This window comes from Eleginops maclovinus, chromosome 12 (assembly GCF_036324505.1).
Source record: "Eleginops maclovinus isolate JMC-PN-2008 ecotype Puerto Natales chromosome 12, JC_Emac_rtc_rv5, whole genome shotgun sequence".
Classification (NCBI taxonomy): Eukaryota; Metazoa; Chordata; class Actinopteri; order Perciformes; family Eleginopidae; genus Eleginops; species Eleginops maclovinus.
In genome coordinates, this window is record NC_086360.1 from 8,355,588 (window position 1) to 8,372,968 (window position 17,381).

The following is a 17,381-nucleotide window of genomic DNA, read 5'->3' on the forward strand; positions in this document are numbered from 1 at the left end:
TTGTGAAACTAGCTTGTCTTTTTAAAGTGTTGATTATATTTCAAATCATTAATCCAAATCTTCAAAGTAAGTATAAAGTAGCATAAAATGGAAATACTTAAATAAAGAATAAGTATCTCAACATTGTACGTAAGTAAAGTACTTGAGTAGATGTACTTAGTTCCCACCTCTGCCTAGCTTAGAGTCAGTTATTAAAGGGGCAACGTGCATTACTATAGTTATAGTTTTATCACTACAAAGAAACTAATAAAAATAAAAGCACACAGCAACAAACAAAGATATTGTGCATGAACCGTGCAAAAAAAAAAAAGCGGAAGTATTTTAAAGGTTTACAGTATTAGAGAATGTATGAATGGTATGGCCAATGCAAACAGTAAACACACACCTTCTTCTCTCTCTCCATTACTTCTTTTATCTGCTCTTTCCTGTATTTCTCCTCATTCTGAACAGAGACAGGTTTTTAGTGACTGTGCTCCAATTTCTCAACCATAAGAAGATTGATCACTCCTCGAGAAGGCGAACACTTGAGTTCCAGGTCAAAGGATTCTAGAGAAACGATGTCTCCAGGTGACTGACTTCTACGTGTTCCTCTTGTCTCTTTGAGCGCCTTCTGTCTGGTGGAGGTCTCATCATTTTCAGAGGAAATATATTCGGCTGGTGGTGGAGGACTTGTTGTCTCCAAAACACGAAAGGACTCTCACTCCTTTGTCCCTTAATCATGCTGGTAAAGTTGGTTTGTGTTCAAGGGACGGAAGGCTCTCATCCCTTGGTCCGTACATTTGCCTGGATGTATAGGGCTTATTGTCTCAACAAGACGAAGGGCTCTCACCCCTCGGTCTGCATCTTCTCCTGGTTTGCAGTTGAGAAACTGCAGACACAAAGACTAACAGCTGTTATTTCACTTTAGGAATTATTTTTAGCTAAGCAGCACAATTTCTATTGTGTAACCTAACCAATCTTTACAACTGAACTAAAATGAAAGCAATGTTTTCTCTGATTCGCTGAAGAGAATCCTTTTTCTGTTACATGGCAAATTAGTATTTTTGAGATCAACAACTGAAACAACATTTTATAAAAAGGATTATGTGTCCTATTTTGTAAAATGTCTCTGAAATAATAGTTTGTGTGATCTATGGGAAAGCAGCAAAAGGTCACAACTGCAAGCACTTCAAACTTCTCAATCTATAAAAAGCTGTTTCTGCTGCAAATACTAGTTTGAAATGCAGTCTATGTTGTGCACATACAATTAAGTCAACAGTTGTCCAATATTTACTAGTTAAAAAATGTTTTGTGTCAGACGGATTATCTTCCCCCAACACAATACAGTTATACTAAACAGAAAAAGTGTATTTCTTTGAATGCTGTAGATTAAGATTTTACATACAATCTCATTAAAAGTCATACTGTTCTTTTAAGAAACCAATGTCCCCGGGTAGATACAATAAACGCTTCAATTAAATAATATGTGGCTGCAACTTAAAAAAAATGTTTCCATTCTTTTTGTAAATTAATCTGTGGATTATGTTCATGAATAAACAATCAGTTTCTGGGTCTATACATTTCAGAATATGGAGATGAACATCAGTGTTTTCCAAAGCCCAACATGACGTCTTGTTTTGTCCACTCTTGAAAGATATTTAGTACACTCTCATAAAGAAGCAAAGTATTCACATTTAAATAGCTAGAAAAAGTATCATTTTGCCTCAAAATATTACTCAAACTGATAAAAAAATTACCATATAATAGTAGTAGTAATAGTTGACAACTGTCATTCAATGGATTCTTATGTGGCGAAATTCAGCAAATAGGCCTTTATTTTATTGGAATACTTTCTTTCATTATAATGTATTATTTTAATGTTGTTGCACAGGTACTGTTGCATACAGTCAGTAAAGGATCTGAATACTGAATATTCATCTACATGATTTAAATTGCCTATATGCACGTTTCATCTTAATATTCCATCTTTTCTCCAAGTTGCTTTGTAGCTTTAATGTCTTGTGCGTCATCAATGTTAAGATTATCTATTTCTGTGTTTATCTTAGTTAAACATTGCCTGTCCTTCCGTAAAGGTGACTACAGAAAACTAGCTTTTTTTTTGTTACTCCTTAACAATAATAATATAAATGCAAGTTTAACATACAAACCACAAGAGATTTCCCACTGATGGTGTACTCTCTCATAGCTATTAATAAAGCCAGGAAGGTGCCCATAATAGGAATTGAAATGTATTAAATGATGATGTACACATCAATATTCAGTCTGCAAGATAACCAAGGGAAGGTGTATCAGGAAATGCTGTCAATTATGACCATAAAGCTCCTTTTTCATAAGGAAATTGTGTTTGGTACTTTCAGCAGCGAGAAAACATTTTTTAAATGTTGTCCTGGGATTAATACTTAATATCCTGGCAGCGTTGACATCTAAAAGATCTAGCTCAGGCAAGAAAGAAGGAATTTGTAATTATCTCAAAGCACTAACATTGACTTGTATGCCAACAGCCGGGGAATAGAAACAACATATAATTACATGGATGAATATGACTGTTATTTAAGTCAACACATTTTAATACACAATAATCCCATCAGCCACAAATCAAAACAAACATTAGACATGATAATATTCTTATTTGGAGAGAGTTTTTTTTACTATGACACTGTGTAACCGGAAAGTCTTAATATGCGTTATGATTTCAAACCTTCCTTTGCATTCATTAGGATGACTACCATGTGTATTTAATGGTATACCATGCAATAGTATAATCCAAAAAAATGTTATGACTGTGGATTTGGCATTTGTATAGTTTGAGCCATCATTAAAGAATTGTAAAACTACTTAATACAAAGTTGTTGTACCTTACGTTTGTGTGTGTGTGTGTGTGTGTGTGTGTGTGTGTGTGTGTGTGTGTGTGTGTGTGTGTGTGTGTGTGTGTGTGTGTGTGTGTGTGTGTGTGTGTGTGTGTGTGTGTGTGTGTCTGTGTGTTAAAAAGCCTAGAACAATGCCTTTAAGATTGGGTCTCTCTTGGATTCGAGCATTTTAACTCTCAAATACTTGCTGACTTTCCCTAAACTTAAAGACTAAAAAGTAGTGGAATAGAATTCTTAAAAATGTGCCACAAATCTATTCACGATAATTATTGATTTACAGAATCATGACGTTAATGTTGTTGTTCATGTTTTTGGCAATTTTCATTGGGCTGTACTGTGCGTGATATAACCACCAGGTGGGGCTCTGTTCTCAGTAAAGACTTTACACATGCTGATGTTAGGGGGGGGGGGGGGGGGGGGGACATAGTTCTTTATTTTTCAATATTTTTTTAATTTAAAGGTACAATAATACAAGAATAAAGGGTTCCTTTATTTCTCAAACTTGTCCCTTTTTTCATTTGAGCACCAACTTAGTTTTGTCCAAACGTAAGATTAAGCAACAGGATGAAGCAAGAAGTTATTCAATGTTCATTAAAAGACATCACACATGTCACACAGCTTTTTATTGCCAACGACTGCGTCGCTTTAATTGTTGTGAAGGTGATATTAAAAAACTTGAAACGAGTCCACCTTAAAAGCAAAAATAAATAAATATCAGTCGACCTTAAAAATGAAAATTTAGGGGGCTCGGTTGAGTGACGTTTCTCAAGGTGATTGGCTGTATTTTCAGGGTATGCGGGCATGCAGATGAGGGGGGTGGGCTCGTGGAAACGAGTAGGTGACGTCAGTTCCCCCATTCGCATAGAGCGAAACAAACATGGCGATAGACTCGAGTAAACGGGGGTTTACGCTAACTTTATTCGTGTTTTCTTGTGTTTTTGCGGGCAGGCAGGCCCAGGAGGCGACGGCGGAGGCAAGACTCGGCCCCCGGATACTCGGTATGAGGTTGGAGAGGAGCGACACGCCGGCTGGGACTACGGAGAGAGGGGTTATTCAGGTGACGGAGGGCAGCGACACCCTCTTCAGGTTCTATGGGCTCCACTTGCGCCCAAACAGCTCTGCGCTCATCAAGTTCATGGAACTTTACTCCAGCGATAAAGAGGATGATAACTCCGGCGCCATCATGCACACTTTTAATAGGACTTGTCCCGAGCACACGAAGGATATAGAAGTGAAGGGTTCTATGGTAGTAACCAACCAAAACACCTCCGGGGTGGTAAGCCTCCGGATCAAGCAGCTCCGCAAGAGAGAAGCGGTGAAGGTGTTCGGCTTGTGCATCCGCGACACCCAGGAGAAGGAGGAGACGTGGTACCTGCTGGACGATGAGGACGGCAGGCTGCGGGTGGTGGAGGTGGCGAAGTCCTTGCTGCCCATCTGGCTGCAGGTGATCCTCATCGCCTTCCTGCTGGTGTTGTCCGGCATGTTCAGCGGTCTCAACCTGGGGCTGATGGCACTGGACCCGATGGAGCTCCGTATCGTGCAGAGCTGCGGCACAGACAAGGAGAAGAAGTACGCGCGGAAGATCGAGCCCATCCGCAGGAAGGGAAACTACTTACTGTGCTCGCTGCTACTGGGAAACGTCCTGGTCAACACCACCCTCACTATCCTCCTGGACGACCTCACCAAGTCCGGGATTGGTGCTGTAGTCGCCTCCACAGTCGGCATCGTAATTTTCGGTGAGATCGTCCCTCAGGCGCTGTGCTCCCGACACGGTCTGGCAGTCGGGGCGAACACCATCATGGTCACCAAGTTGTTCATGCTGCTAACTTTCCCTCTGTCGTGGCCCATCAGCAAGCTCCTGGACTGCGTGCTGGGCCAGGAGATCGGCACCGTATACAACCGGGAGAAGCTGGTGGAGATGCTGAAGGTCACCGAGCCGTACAACGACCTGGTGAAAGAGGAGCTCAACATGATCCAGGGTGCGCTGGAGCTCAGGACCAAAACAGTGGAGGATGTCATGACACCTGTCGGCGACTGCTTCATGATCCACAGCGACACCGTGTTGGACTTCAACACCATGTCTGAGATCATGGAGAGTGGATACACGAGGATACCTGTGTACGAGCACGAGCGCTCCAACATCGTGGACATCCTGTATGTCAAGGACCTGGCCTTCGTGGACCCGGACGACTGCACCACACTCAAGACCATCACCAAGTTTTACAACCACCCTGTGCACTTCGTCTTCCACGACACCAAGCTGGACTCCATGCTGGAGGAGTTCAAGAAAGGTTTGTGGACATCTTCTAATGTTGTCATGCAGGTTAGAGTAGGTGGTGCATAACATCCAATAATGTGGTGGTGGACCAGGACAGGCAGTGGCAGAAGAAGGTCTCCCCTTGTCATACTTGAGAAAAAATAAGCAACATTACTGTATAAAATCCTATATTTAAAATCTTACTAAAGTACGAAAGGATTGAAAACAACATATATTCAAAGTACCGAAAGTTAAGGTTACAATCATAACACACTATACCTCTTTTAAATCAGCACATCTCTCCACTTTAAATACAGTATATAGTATTTGCCATATGTTAATATTGTTAATTTCTTATAATAGTCTTAAAATAGGTTTTTTAAATAGCTGTCATAACAGTCTTTATTTTTATTAGTTTTGCTATGTATTCTAATTCCTTATAAATCTGATTATGATACAGGATTAGCCAATTTCAGAATGATGTTTATTATTAGATTCTAAGGTAAATCACAAATAAAAATGAACTCCATCTTTGCCAGCTGCAATACAACCTAAATTGCCTTCTGCTCTGTAGCAACGTATACCATTAACTGAAACAAATATGTCATGATTTATTAGTTGATTTTAGAGTTTTATTAATAATCTCAATGTGCAAAGTAACCAAAGCTGACACAGTGGGGAAAAAAAGTGGAGAAATGACCTCCAAACTGTAGCTTAAAAATATAAAATTCAATGGTAAAACTCAAGCAAGCAGTCAGGTGTAACTATTTTGTTTTGTGGGAAATGACAGAACCTTGCTCTTTATTTTTTAAACAGTATTTGGTTATTTAGGAGAGACTCTCAGGTTTTTTGAGGCTTAACTTAGTAGTATTGTTATACGCTTACTTTACAACTTGTCCTGTTTGGCAGATGTCTTACCATTTCCTCCTTTTTTTGCACTGATTGTGATGGATAAACCACAAAAAGCAGCTCCAGCTTCATTATCCCACTATATTCGACCTGTTCCATTAAGCCGTAGAGCTGAGTTGGACCTCTTTTGTGGAGCAGGCCAAACAATAACATACATTCTAGTCTTGGGGATTAGTGCTTTGTGAATGTATCCTTCCTGCAACAGGGTAAAAGAAAGAAAACATTTGGTCTTTTATGCTGTTGCTCTTATCTACAGTGTCAGAAGGATGTTCAGTACATGAGACTGAAATCAAACGGCTGTGTACTCTGTGCATCGAGCATTTTAACACAAGGTCAGCTTTCTTGTGTTTTGATTATGTGATGTCATGGTAATACACGTTTCAAGTTCTCTGAATTTCAGGAGGGATACTGACTCAAGTTGCCATTTTTAATCGTTTTATATTCAACATGTAGACATTGTTCGGAGGATTACAAAGGGAGAAAATATGTTTACTTCCAACAAAGTAAGGAAAAGTATTGTTGCTAGACTAAAGCTGTGTTATTGACAAAAATAACTCAGCTAAGAAGTGGGGAAGCTTTGTTAAAAATCAAATGAGCCTCTGTCTTGTTTTTGTGTTGTATCCAAACACTTCCCTGTTTTACTTCTCTCTTCTCACCCTGCTGCTTTTCCTCTTTCGAAACACACACTTTCACAAATGTGCACGCTCTGTCTCTCAGGAGGCCGTACACACACTGATGCCATCCCCCGCAGGGATATAGTTTTCCTTTTCTCAGGCTTCTCCTCTCAAGGTCACAGACAGTAGACACTGTTGCTGTGTCTATAACTCAGCACAGTGAGCGATTGCCTTTCTGTCTCTGCTCTAGTGTCGTACTGTTTGACAGGAAGGTAAAACCTTCAACGAACTTGGTCGGCATACTCGGCATGATTTTTTTTAATACCAAATATGATTGTCTGAAAAAAGTGTACCGTATTGGTTTTGAGTTGCTGTTGTAGCTGTGGTGTGACATTTGGCCAAGAAATGTCTCTGCGGCTCTTCTTAGTAGGCTTAGCTGGCAAGGTGGGAGGCTTTGGCAACAATCTGTAGTGCCCACACACACACACACACACACACACACACACACACACACACACACACACACACACACACACACACACACACACACACACACACACACACACACACGGCTGCAAAGGGAGTTTAAAACAATTCACGTTTGCTCAAAGTTCGGCAGATAGATGTACTTCAAACAGTTATGAGAATACACCCAGTTGATGTGTATATAGGTGTTGTGTTCGAAGGTTATGGTAACTTTGAAAGACCTCCACCTCTTGTAGCTGGTGGACAGAAATACACGGAAACAGTTTTTAAAGACCTGAAAGTAGTAGTGAATATTCTGTCAGGAAACAAAGGTTTTGTCATGTCAACAGAATCATATTGAATATTAGGTCATGTTCTGGGAGACTTAGTTGACTCATGATGCAGCACTCTAGTATTTGTTGCATAATCCAAAGACACTGTAGACACATTTACACTTTAATTAACATAAGGCTCAGTGGGTGTTGCTGCAAACTGCAGCGCTTTGAGCAACTGCTTCATGACATTTGTTCCCAGTTCAGAAGGTGTGCCCGTAATAGTAGAGCATACAACTCTGGAAAAAATGAAGAGGCCACTTCAAATCTTTCTTAAATCTTTATCTCTACATGAATGGCAGCCATTCCACTGTCTGTTGAATTCCAACACAGAGACAAATTGTCTGTAGTTTATACAATACAATAAAATAAAAATAATTTAACTCAAAGACGTACCTGGATAAATATTGTGGGTAAAGTTGTAAAAATGATGTGACATTTTGTGCCATCAAACCGGCTCTGGCACAGGTGGCGGTAAATATGGAAATGTTAGCTCAAAATTAACCCATTTAAGTTGATATCATTACAGTTGGATGTGTGCATTCCATCTCGCATCACCCTTTTACTCTTTCTTAGTTCAGCCAGGCATAAAGCCAGTACCATATATGATATATGACACCCTGTTTAAAAGTAAAAACCCTATGAAATAATAATCCAGGATCGGTTAATAACAACAGGATTATCTTCTAATGCAGTATGTTTTTGGAAGAATTGTCAAAGAATAACTTTGGATGCCTTATTTTCTTATCAAATAATGTATAAAATGTACATAAATGATGAATATCTTACTTGTACAATGTATGGTTGACAGAGTTGATACAACGTTTCTCCTAGCTGGTAGCAAGTGAATGCCTCTATTTCCTTCATTTCATCCTCTATATTTTCACCTGGTAAATGTTTTCTCTTATACTGAGAAGTGATTATTTCTTTTATTTTTTTATAAAAGTAAAGTTTGATAAACACAACATAATTTCAAAGAATTAGCAAAACACTTTTTTTCAACCCATTTTTCTTCCCGCCCTGCGTCTCCACCTAACTCGGCTCCCCGCTAACATCTCAAGTTCCTCTCACTTGGCGCTTAGCATCAGTTACCACGGCGATGGCATCCAACATACTCAGTATCTGTACTCAAAACCGTTGTGCTCTTTATTCTGAAAATGTGCCCCTTCATTACAAGATATTGAGGTATTCACTTTCATAAGCAAAGGTTCGACGCTGACGACAAAGTTAATAATACTCTTTAAACTCTAACCTGACATTTCTACTTCAGAGTGAGTGAGTGAGTGAGTGAGTGAGTGTGTGAGTGAGTGAGTGAGTGAGTGAGTGAGTGAGTGAGTGAGTGAGTGAGTGAGTGAGTGAGTGAGTGAGTGTGTGTGTGTGTTTCTAAATGACGCCTGATGTCCAGAGCGCATGGACTTAAACCTCTCGGTGTAATAAACATGAGAAGAATGCTATGTGTATTATCAGTCATTTTATTAAATCTCAGTATGCTTTATAATATATGAGCCTTTTTTTCTATAAAATCTACCAATACACACAAAAAAATAAATAAACGTGCTTTTCCTTACGAACGTTTTCATATTCATGTTTTTTTTAGTTCTGGCTGAAAGCCAGTGTATCATTAAAGTTTAATTTCTAAAAAGGTCACTTCATACTCCGCCTGAAAGGTCATAATGACTAACAAGACTGTGGAGCGCACACACACACACACACACACACACACACACACACACACACACACACACACACACACACACACACACACACACACACACACACACACACACACACACACACACACCATTGAACCATGAATTGACTGGAGGCACGTCACACTCTGTCAACAGACTGTCACATGATGTACCCTCAAGCAGCCGCCTGTATCAGCCTCCATTTAGGCCTCAGTGATTTTAAATAATAACAGTACAGGTTAATACAAATTGACTGTTGAATGTTAGAAGGTCTTTCCGTTGATTATTGTAATAGTTTTACTTCTCTTTTTATTGATGTTCATAAAAAAGAAGTAAAAGCAGAAAGTGTGACTGTATTTAAAAAAATGTAAATGTATTTCCAAACTTGTAAAAGAACATTTGGTTGAAAAAAGAGCTGAAATGATTAATGGATAAAATAAGTATTTTTATAAAAAAATGCCAGGTACCAGTTTCTCAAATATTAATATTATCAACATCGGTCTTCGATAATATTAAGACATATTTGGATTTAAATTTCTGGGTTGGGCTTTATAGGACATTCAAATATTTTACCTGGGGCTTTGAGAAAATATTTACTTTTTAAAAATAAATAAATAAAGTAAATGGGCATACAGCATCTCTACATGCTTGGCAGCCATTCCAGTGTCTGTTGAATTCCAAAACAGAACAATTGCCAGTAGTTTAGAGAATAAAACAAAAAAACATTTAACTCACAAGACGTACCTATAAAATCTAAAAAAAGAGAAACTGATAATGCTGAAGTGGTCTCTTTATTTAAGCTGTATAAGATACAATGTGGGCAGCAGCTCTCTAATGCTAGCACTAACTGGTGCTTGTGTTGACCGTGTACCCACAATGCTCATGGAATGTCACCAAGGGAAAAAAAACAGTTTTGCCAACATATTTGTGTTTAGATTTTAAATCTTAGCAATCATCGAAGCAATTACAATATTTATCTGCCAAAACTTGAATGTCTCGTTACCATGAGACTAGTTGACACATAATCAAATGTTATTTCGGCCTGCTGGTTATTTCTGTGGATAGTTCAGTTCACTTGTTTGCCCTATTTGTTATGGTGTGTGAAACCACACCAGATTTGATGTGAGTCAGTAGGCATGTCTCAGACTAATAGACTAAACACAACATTCCTGTTGAACCTTAAACACAGGAAATTAACAAGCTTTTGTTTTGTTTGTGGTTGTCAGGACCGTCTGCATTGTGTTGCTGTTTATCAGTATTTGGGCATTCACCCCCCCCCAACCTGTAGGACTCTTTAATGTGTGCTACAGTTTAAAGGCCGTTTGTTGGTTAAGTTTTAGTATATTATAAACATTGGACCCAGGTTTGTCTCTCACCTGGAGACCATTTATGCGTTTCATCCACTCTGTCTCCTCATTTCGAATATGGCCCAAACGATAAACTTTACAAAACATGTCTCAAAAGTATTGAGTGAAATGTATTTGGTCAACAAGAAGGCTTTTACTAAGACTAAGTGTTTGGTAAAAGAAGTTCACAACCCTTTCAGACATTTTAGACTTTGAGATAAGTTATACAGGAACAATGAGTCAAATACCTAATACATCATTTAAACACAATGGGTGTAGTTTTAAATATTTTCTGTAATTTTGTAACCTGAACAATTGAACATAGAATGAAAAAAAAAATACTGGAAAAAGTAATATTTGACTGAGATTTCACCATTTGGACATTTCTTTTTGAATATTTCTGTATTATCTCATCATTTCTGCAGCAACTTGGAAGATAACTCACCTGTATCATTACGTACTACACAATGTCCCAAACAAGTTGATTCTGCCCTGCTAAAAGGTTTTGTTTATTGACTATCCAGTATGCCAATATGGCACCCAGTTACCTATACTGACCTAAAAGTTAATCAAATCTTTCACATAACATATTTAACTTCTAAATATATTAGAGATTTACTGGCTTTTTGATCCTTAAATTCCTGGTTCAGTACTCTTATGTTCATGATCTTAAATAACAGACGTGATATGAGCAACATTGTAAGCTAACAAAAAGTAGTCTTCAAACAACAATAATTGAGCTTCCCTCACAAACAATCTTTGGCCAGGTAAATACACCGGTACACAAAGAGGACTTTATCAATGAAACAAACAAGGGCAGATTTGGGTTATCATCCATTAACTTACTCAGATAAAGAACATTAATTATCAACAGTTTGTGCAATCTGCAGTGATTTCAGCATGCAGGCACAATGGAAAGAACCTTTCTTGACATTGTTAAAGAAGTCATATTATGCTTTTGGGGTTTTCACTTTCCTGTAGTGTGTTTTTATAGGTTTTTGTGTATGTGAATGGTCTGCAAAGGCTAAGATCCTAAAGAGAGTCCCCCCCCACCCTCCCAGCATGAATTGTCATGATTGTAGTCCTTTGTGACATCACTACGTAACACTTGCGCTTCTATTCGCTAGCGCACCAACACATTGTTACGTGATAGACCAAGGGGAGGGACATCTTTAAGCAGCTGACCAATCAAAACAGAGCCAGGCAGCTAACCAATCAGAGCACACTGGGCTCTGGTTTCAGACAGAGGGTGAAAAGAGGTGCTGCAGCACAGGCAGTATGAGAAAAATAAAGAGCTTTTTGATCATTAAAGCATGGAGACATGTCAAAGTAGAGGCGCTAAATACAAAAATAACCTGAAAATGAGAAGAATATGTCCTCTTTTTATGATGACTCATTTTGAGGATTGTCGTTTATTGTTGTTTCTAGTTTTCCACACCCTCCTCTCATTTGTCTTTTCAGTATTTCATCTATTCCTAACTGTCTGCTGTTGTCATGCGTTCTGACAGATTGGCCGTTGCACCCTGCCATAAACACAAATTCAAACACACTTGTGCTTGTGACACACCCTGTTTAAAGACACACTCAGACACACACACACACACACACGTACATTTGCTATACCTCTGAACACATTCATTTCAAACGTGTCTCCCTCAGCCCGAATCTAACCCAAACATAATCTCAACCTTTAACCCCAATTCTATCCGTGAACTTGAGTCTCAAACGAGCCGGGGGAGCAGAAATAATGACTGCCTCTTTGTAAAAGTACGAAAGAACACAAGAATTTACAACTCTGAGTAAAACATTACCCAATCTCAGCGTGATAAGGTTGACACAGGGTGGACCTGAATCTCCACTCCTGCTTTTGTGTCATGGGTGTGTCCCTCTCTCACGCTCCTACTCTTCCTCCCATCTCTACCGCCATTTATCCTGTTTCTTTGTCCTTGTTCTTCTTTTTTTTTGTTTTGTCTGTCTACAGAAGCGGACTTTGAGTCACTCTTGGCAGGGTTTGAATGTGATAAAATACTCAGATCATTTATTTCTTTTTTTTTGATCAAATGTTTTTATTCAGAATAATCACACAGGGTGGCAGAGCACCATCACATGAGCGCTCTTTCAAATTACAAACTATATGCTGAGACAAAAAGAGGTGTCCCAGGACCAAAAAACACACAGGGAGGGAAGAAGGAAAGGGGAGGGAGACATAATAAAACACAACAGTAAGAATGATTTCTGCAGCTTACTAATAAGACATATAGAAACAGACATACACAAGCACACACATAAACAAACAAACAAACAAATAACATTGACGGAGGAACAGACATATAATAAGACATAAGGGACCAACCATATGTGCAAATAGAAGTAAGAAGGCTATAGCACACATCTACAGCATATTTTCAAAGACTCTGCAATGTTGAGCCAAGTGCCCAAAGTCTTTTCTGATGCTCCATTTATACGAGCTGTAGAGATCTCCATATATATGACATCCAAAAAGGAAAGGGTCCATGTTCAAATAGACAAGTCATGAGGTGGTTTCCAACGGGTTGCAATCATTCTCTTAGCGGCTGTAAGTCCGGCAAATGTAGCACGCTTTTGAATTTTAGAGAGCTGAAGCACTGACAAATCATTTAGAATTAAGACACTGATAGTTACAGGTACAGAATCATTAATCAAGGCAGATAACTTGGATGCAATATTGTTCCAAAACTGACAAACAGGAGAGCATTCCCAGAACATGTGAAGATATGTACCTTGAGCTTTTAGTGGACAGAAAGTGCATAACGGACTGGTAATTACTTTCATGTGATGCATTTTCACAGGCGTGAGATATGTCCTATGAATGAAATTGTATTGAATCTGCTGATGGTCTGGATTGCGTGATATTTCTGGAATGTTAGACCATACATCATGCCAGTCGAGATCAATGTCCAGGTCTGGGCAATCGCGTTCCCAGATCCTCTCAATAGGAAGGCTGAAGCGGCCAGGTATCACCAAAAACTGATAAAGCTTGGATAACATACCGCTGGTTTTTTGCTGCATTGTAAATAATTTCCGGATAGGATGGATGGGCAAAGATCTCTGCCAGGGGACACCATATGCCTTGAGTGCTGATCTTAATTGAAGGTAAAAGAAAAATGAGGAACGTGGTAGACTGAATGAATTGTGTAAGTCGGAAAAAGGTAACAAGCCAGTCACGCTAAAAATGTCTTTTAGATAATGAACCCCCCTCTGTTCCCAATGTGGCGCTGTTATAGGCCTCCCACCTATCAGGAGTGCTTTATTGTTGAATAGTGGAGAAAGTATATGCCAATTGCATGGTATATGGCAATATGTTTCAACCAATCTCCAAGTTTTGATAAGATGAGAGATAATGGGGCCAAAGCGCAGCTGGCACTGTTTATTAGAGATATTGGCAAAAAGAACGTCATGGAGTGACCATGGTTCTGTCATAGCACTTTCTCAAGCACGCCAGCACACAGAGGTATCTGGGTCGAACCATGTAAGGAGAGGCCTTAACGCAAAGGACCAAAAATAAAGTTTGAAATTGGGAACTGAAAGACCACCATCCTCTTTCCTCCCCTGCAGAGTAGACTTTTTAAGTCTCGGCCGTTTGCCATTCCAAATAAATTTAGATACTGCTGACTCTAATTTGTGCCAATAATCAGAAGGAGGGGAAAGAGGTAGCATAGAGCTCACAAAATTAATCCTGGGTAAAACGTTCATTTTAACCACAGAGATACGGGCTTGAATAGACATGGGGAGACTCATCCATTTTTCCATATCTTTCAATATGTTGTTCAGAGCAACAGAATAGGTATGCTTAATAATCTGGTTTAAACAAGGAAAAACCTCAGTACCTAAGTATTTAAACTGTTTAACAATGGGGATGTTAGCAGGGATGATTGAATTGCAAGCAGAATCGTTTAGATGGAGTAATGCAGACTTAGACCAGTTAATTTTGAAGCCTGATAGGCTTCCATATTCCCGGCATAAGGATAAAAGGTGAGGGAGAGACTGAGAGGCGTTTTCTAAAAAGACCATAACATCATCCGCAAACAATGAGAGGTGATGCTGCGTATTTCGAATGCATACTGGTGACACCACAGAGGACTGGCGAATGGCTTGAGCCAGAGGCTCAAGAGAAAGGACAAATAATGCAGGACTCAGGGGGCAACCTTTGCGTGAAGATCTAGAAACGGGAAATAAAGAGGAGAAGGTGCGTCCTGTTAAGACTCGGGCTGAAGGGTTAGAATACATAACTTTAATCATGCCAATGAAAGTGTTACCAAAGCCCATCACCTCTAAGACTGACCATAGGAATGACCACTCAAGTCTGTCAAAAGCTTTCATCGCGTCAAGAGAGAGGAGTGACACGGGTGTCTTAATGTCTTCTGCAGCATCAACAATGTGGAGAAGGCGTCTAACATTATCTGCTGCCAATCTTGTTTTTATGAATCCTGTTTGGTCAGAATTTATTAATTTTGACATATGTGACTCCAAACGACGGGCTAGGAGCTTAGCAAGGATTTTTAAATCAGAGTTTAACAGGCTAAGGGGACGATAGCTAGAGCACTCTGTAGGATTCTTATCCTTTTTCAAGAGTAAGGATATCAAGGCAGTGTTAACATCCCTTGAAAATTCACCCTTCTCAATTGAGAAGTTCACCATGTCAAGCAGGAATGGACCCAACTGTTCCCAAAAAGTAACATAAAATTCAGGGGGGATCCCATCAAAACCTGGTGACTTTCCCTTTTGCATACTCTGTACTGCCATTCTTAATTCTTCTATAGTGATCACATTGTCCAAGTCAGCTGATTCCTCTATTGATAATTGAGGCAAGTCAAGCTGATTTAACCATCTGTCACAGTGTGTTTTATCTAAAGTAACCTCTGATTCATACAAATTAGCATAAAATATCTGAAAGGATTTATTTATTTCAACAGGGTCAGTTCTGATATTGCCATCTGAAGATTTAATGGCAGGGATGTCTGAAAAATGGTCACTGGACCTGATTCTCATGGCAAGAAGATGACTAGGTCTAGCGCCCTGGAAATAATAACGCTGTCTCGTTCTATGAATTAGAAATTCAGATTTCCGTTTCAGAATGTTGTTTATTTCTTTCTTGACTAGTGACCGTTCTAAAGCTATTTGATCAGTAAAACTTGTTTGCATCAATGAGTCTAATCTGGTGAATTCAGCTTACAGGTTTTGCAGTTGGAGTGACCTAGCTTTGTTTGCATTTGAGCAGAATAGTATGGTATTGCTCCTAATAAAACCTTTTATCGCATCCCACAAGATCCTTGGATCTTCTACAGAGCCAACATTAATTCCTGCAAATATCTGGAATTCTGCAATGAACTGTGCGACATAGGATTCATTATTCAATAAAGAGGAATTGAAACGCCATCTAACAGCACGTTGAGACAGTCGGCCTAGGGTGGTGGAGCAGAGGACCCCTTTATGGTCAGATAGTGCCATTGGGAGTAGCACCGCTTTATCAATTGAGTTAAATAAATGAGGGGATGCAAAAAGAAAATCTATTCTAGAAAAAGATTTGTGTCTACCTGAGAAAAAGGAGTAATCCTTACAGGTGGGGTTAACTGCACGCCAAATATCTATAAGCCCCAAGGCCTGTTTCAGAGCATTTGTGGACTGAGCCTGCTCCCCTGTGGCCTTTGCGTTCGACCGATCAATCTGTGGGTCCCAAACAGCATTGAAATCCGCACCAACAATAAAAGAGTAGTTCGTTAACTCCAACATTTGATTGGTGAGCGTATTATAGAAGTTGGCATCAAAAACATTAGGCGCATAAGCCGACACTAGAGCAATTTTCCTAGTATTGAATTCTATCGTGGAGATCACAATCCTGCCTGTATCATCCGACCAAGAGGACAGAACTTTAAGTGGGAGATTTCGTTTGACAACAATGGCTACTCCTTTTGTTTTTGTGCTTGCTGAGGAAGATGCAATTGAGTGATAGAATCTATTGGCTAAATGGCGGGTGTCAGCCTGTAGCAAATGCGTCTCCTGTAATAATGCAATGTCAACGTTTCTCTTTTTTAGTAAGCCCAGAGAGCTGGCTCGTTTATGAGGGGCATTCAGTCCACCACAATTCCAAATTAAAAATGAAAGATCACCCATTATCAAAAAGGCTGCGCTCTAAATGAAAGTGTATGTGGAGAAGTATAGTGCTACCGCTCTTCACTTCGTTAACTCCTAACAATAGTGCATCCAAAGTTAAGTCCCTCACGACACAAAACACGTAAGACAGAGAACAACAACAGACGAGACAGTGATACGGAGGGGAAAGCGGGTGAAGGGGGGGAAACATAGCCAAAGGGCTAACACTCAAAGTAGGTCTGTGATCCAGAATAGATATGGGGCAGCAAAAAGGGACACGTAGCCCACAAGTACCTGGTTGCAACGGCAACTGGTTCCACATAAATAACTTAAAAATAAAGCACATTTCTCGTGAAAAACAAAAAGCACAAAATCGCAGGCAGTAACCTAGCTACTATGCCTAGTTAACCTTACCTAGGCTAGGCTATAGAAAGCAGTTCGATATGGCATTCAGTCTCTGTAATCATAGCAGATAACCGTGTAATAACACTAGAACAATGATATTAAGACAAACCAAAGGTCCATGGTCAACAGGCAGATGCTTTATTCCCGCTCTTCCTCCAAGGCATTTCCCGCAGTAGAATCCGATGCGTCGGTCATCTCTGTTGCAGCAGGTGGATGAAAGGCAACTCGGTTCACAAAGTCCTCAGCATCCTCAGCGGAGGTGAATGCTCTATACTGGGCGCCTTCCTTTATCTTCAGGGTTGCCGGATAGAGCAGGAAAAAATCAAGCTCCTTGGCTCGTGCTGAATCCATAGCTTGATGAAATGC

General features: G+C 39.7%; 1 protein-coding gene across 1 annotated transcript in view; it reads left to right on the forward strand.

Annotated features, from left to right (window-relative positions):
* Positions 1–3,713: 3,713 nt before the first annotated feature.
* Positions 3,714–17,381, forward strand: part of LOC134873234 (metal transporter CNNM4) — a 56,619-nt gene continuing 42,951 nt past the window's right edge. The window contains exon 1 of the mRNA XM_063896703.1: positions 3,714–5,158. Within this exon, the coding sequence (XP_063752773.1) occupies positions 3,745–5,158 (1,414 nt within the window). The 5' untranslated portion in view covers positions 3,714–3,744. The remainder of the gene's footprint in view (positions 5,159–17,381) is intronic.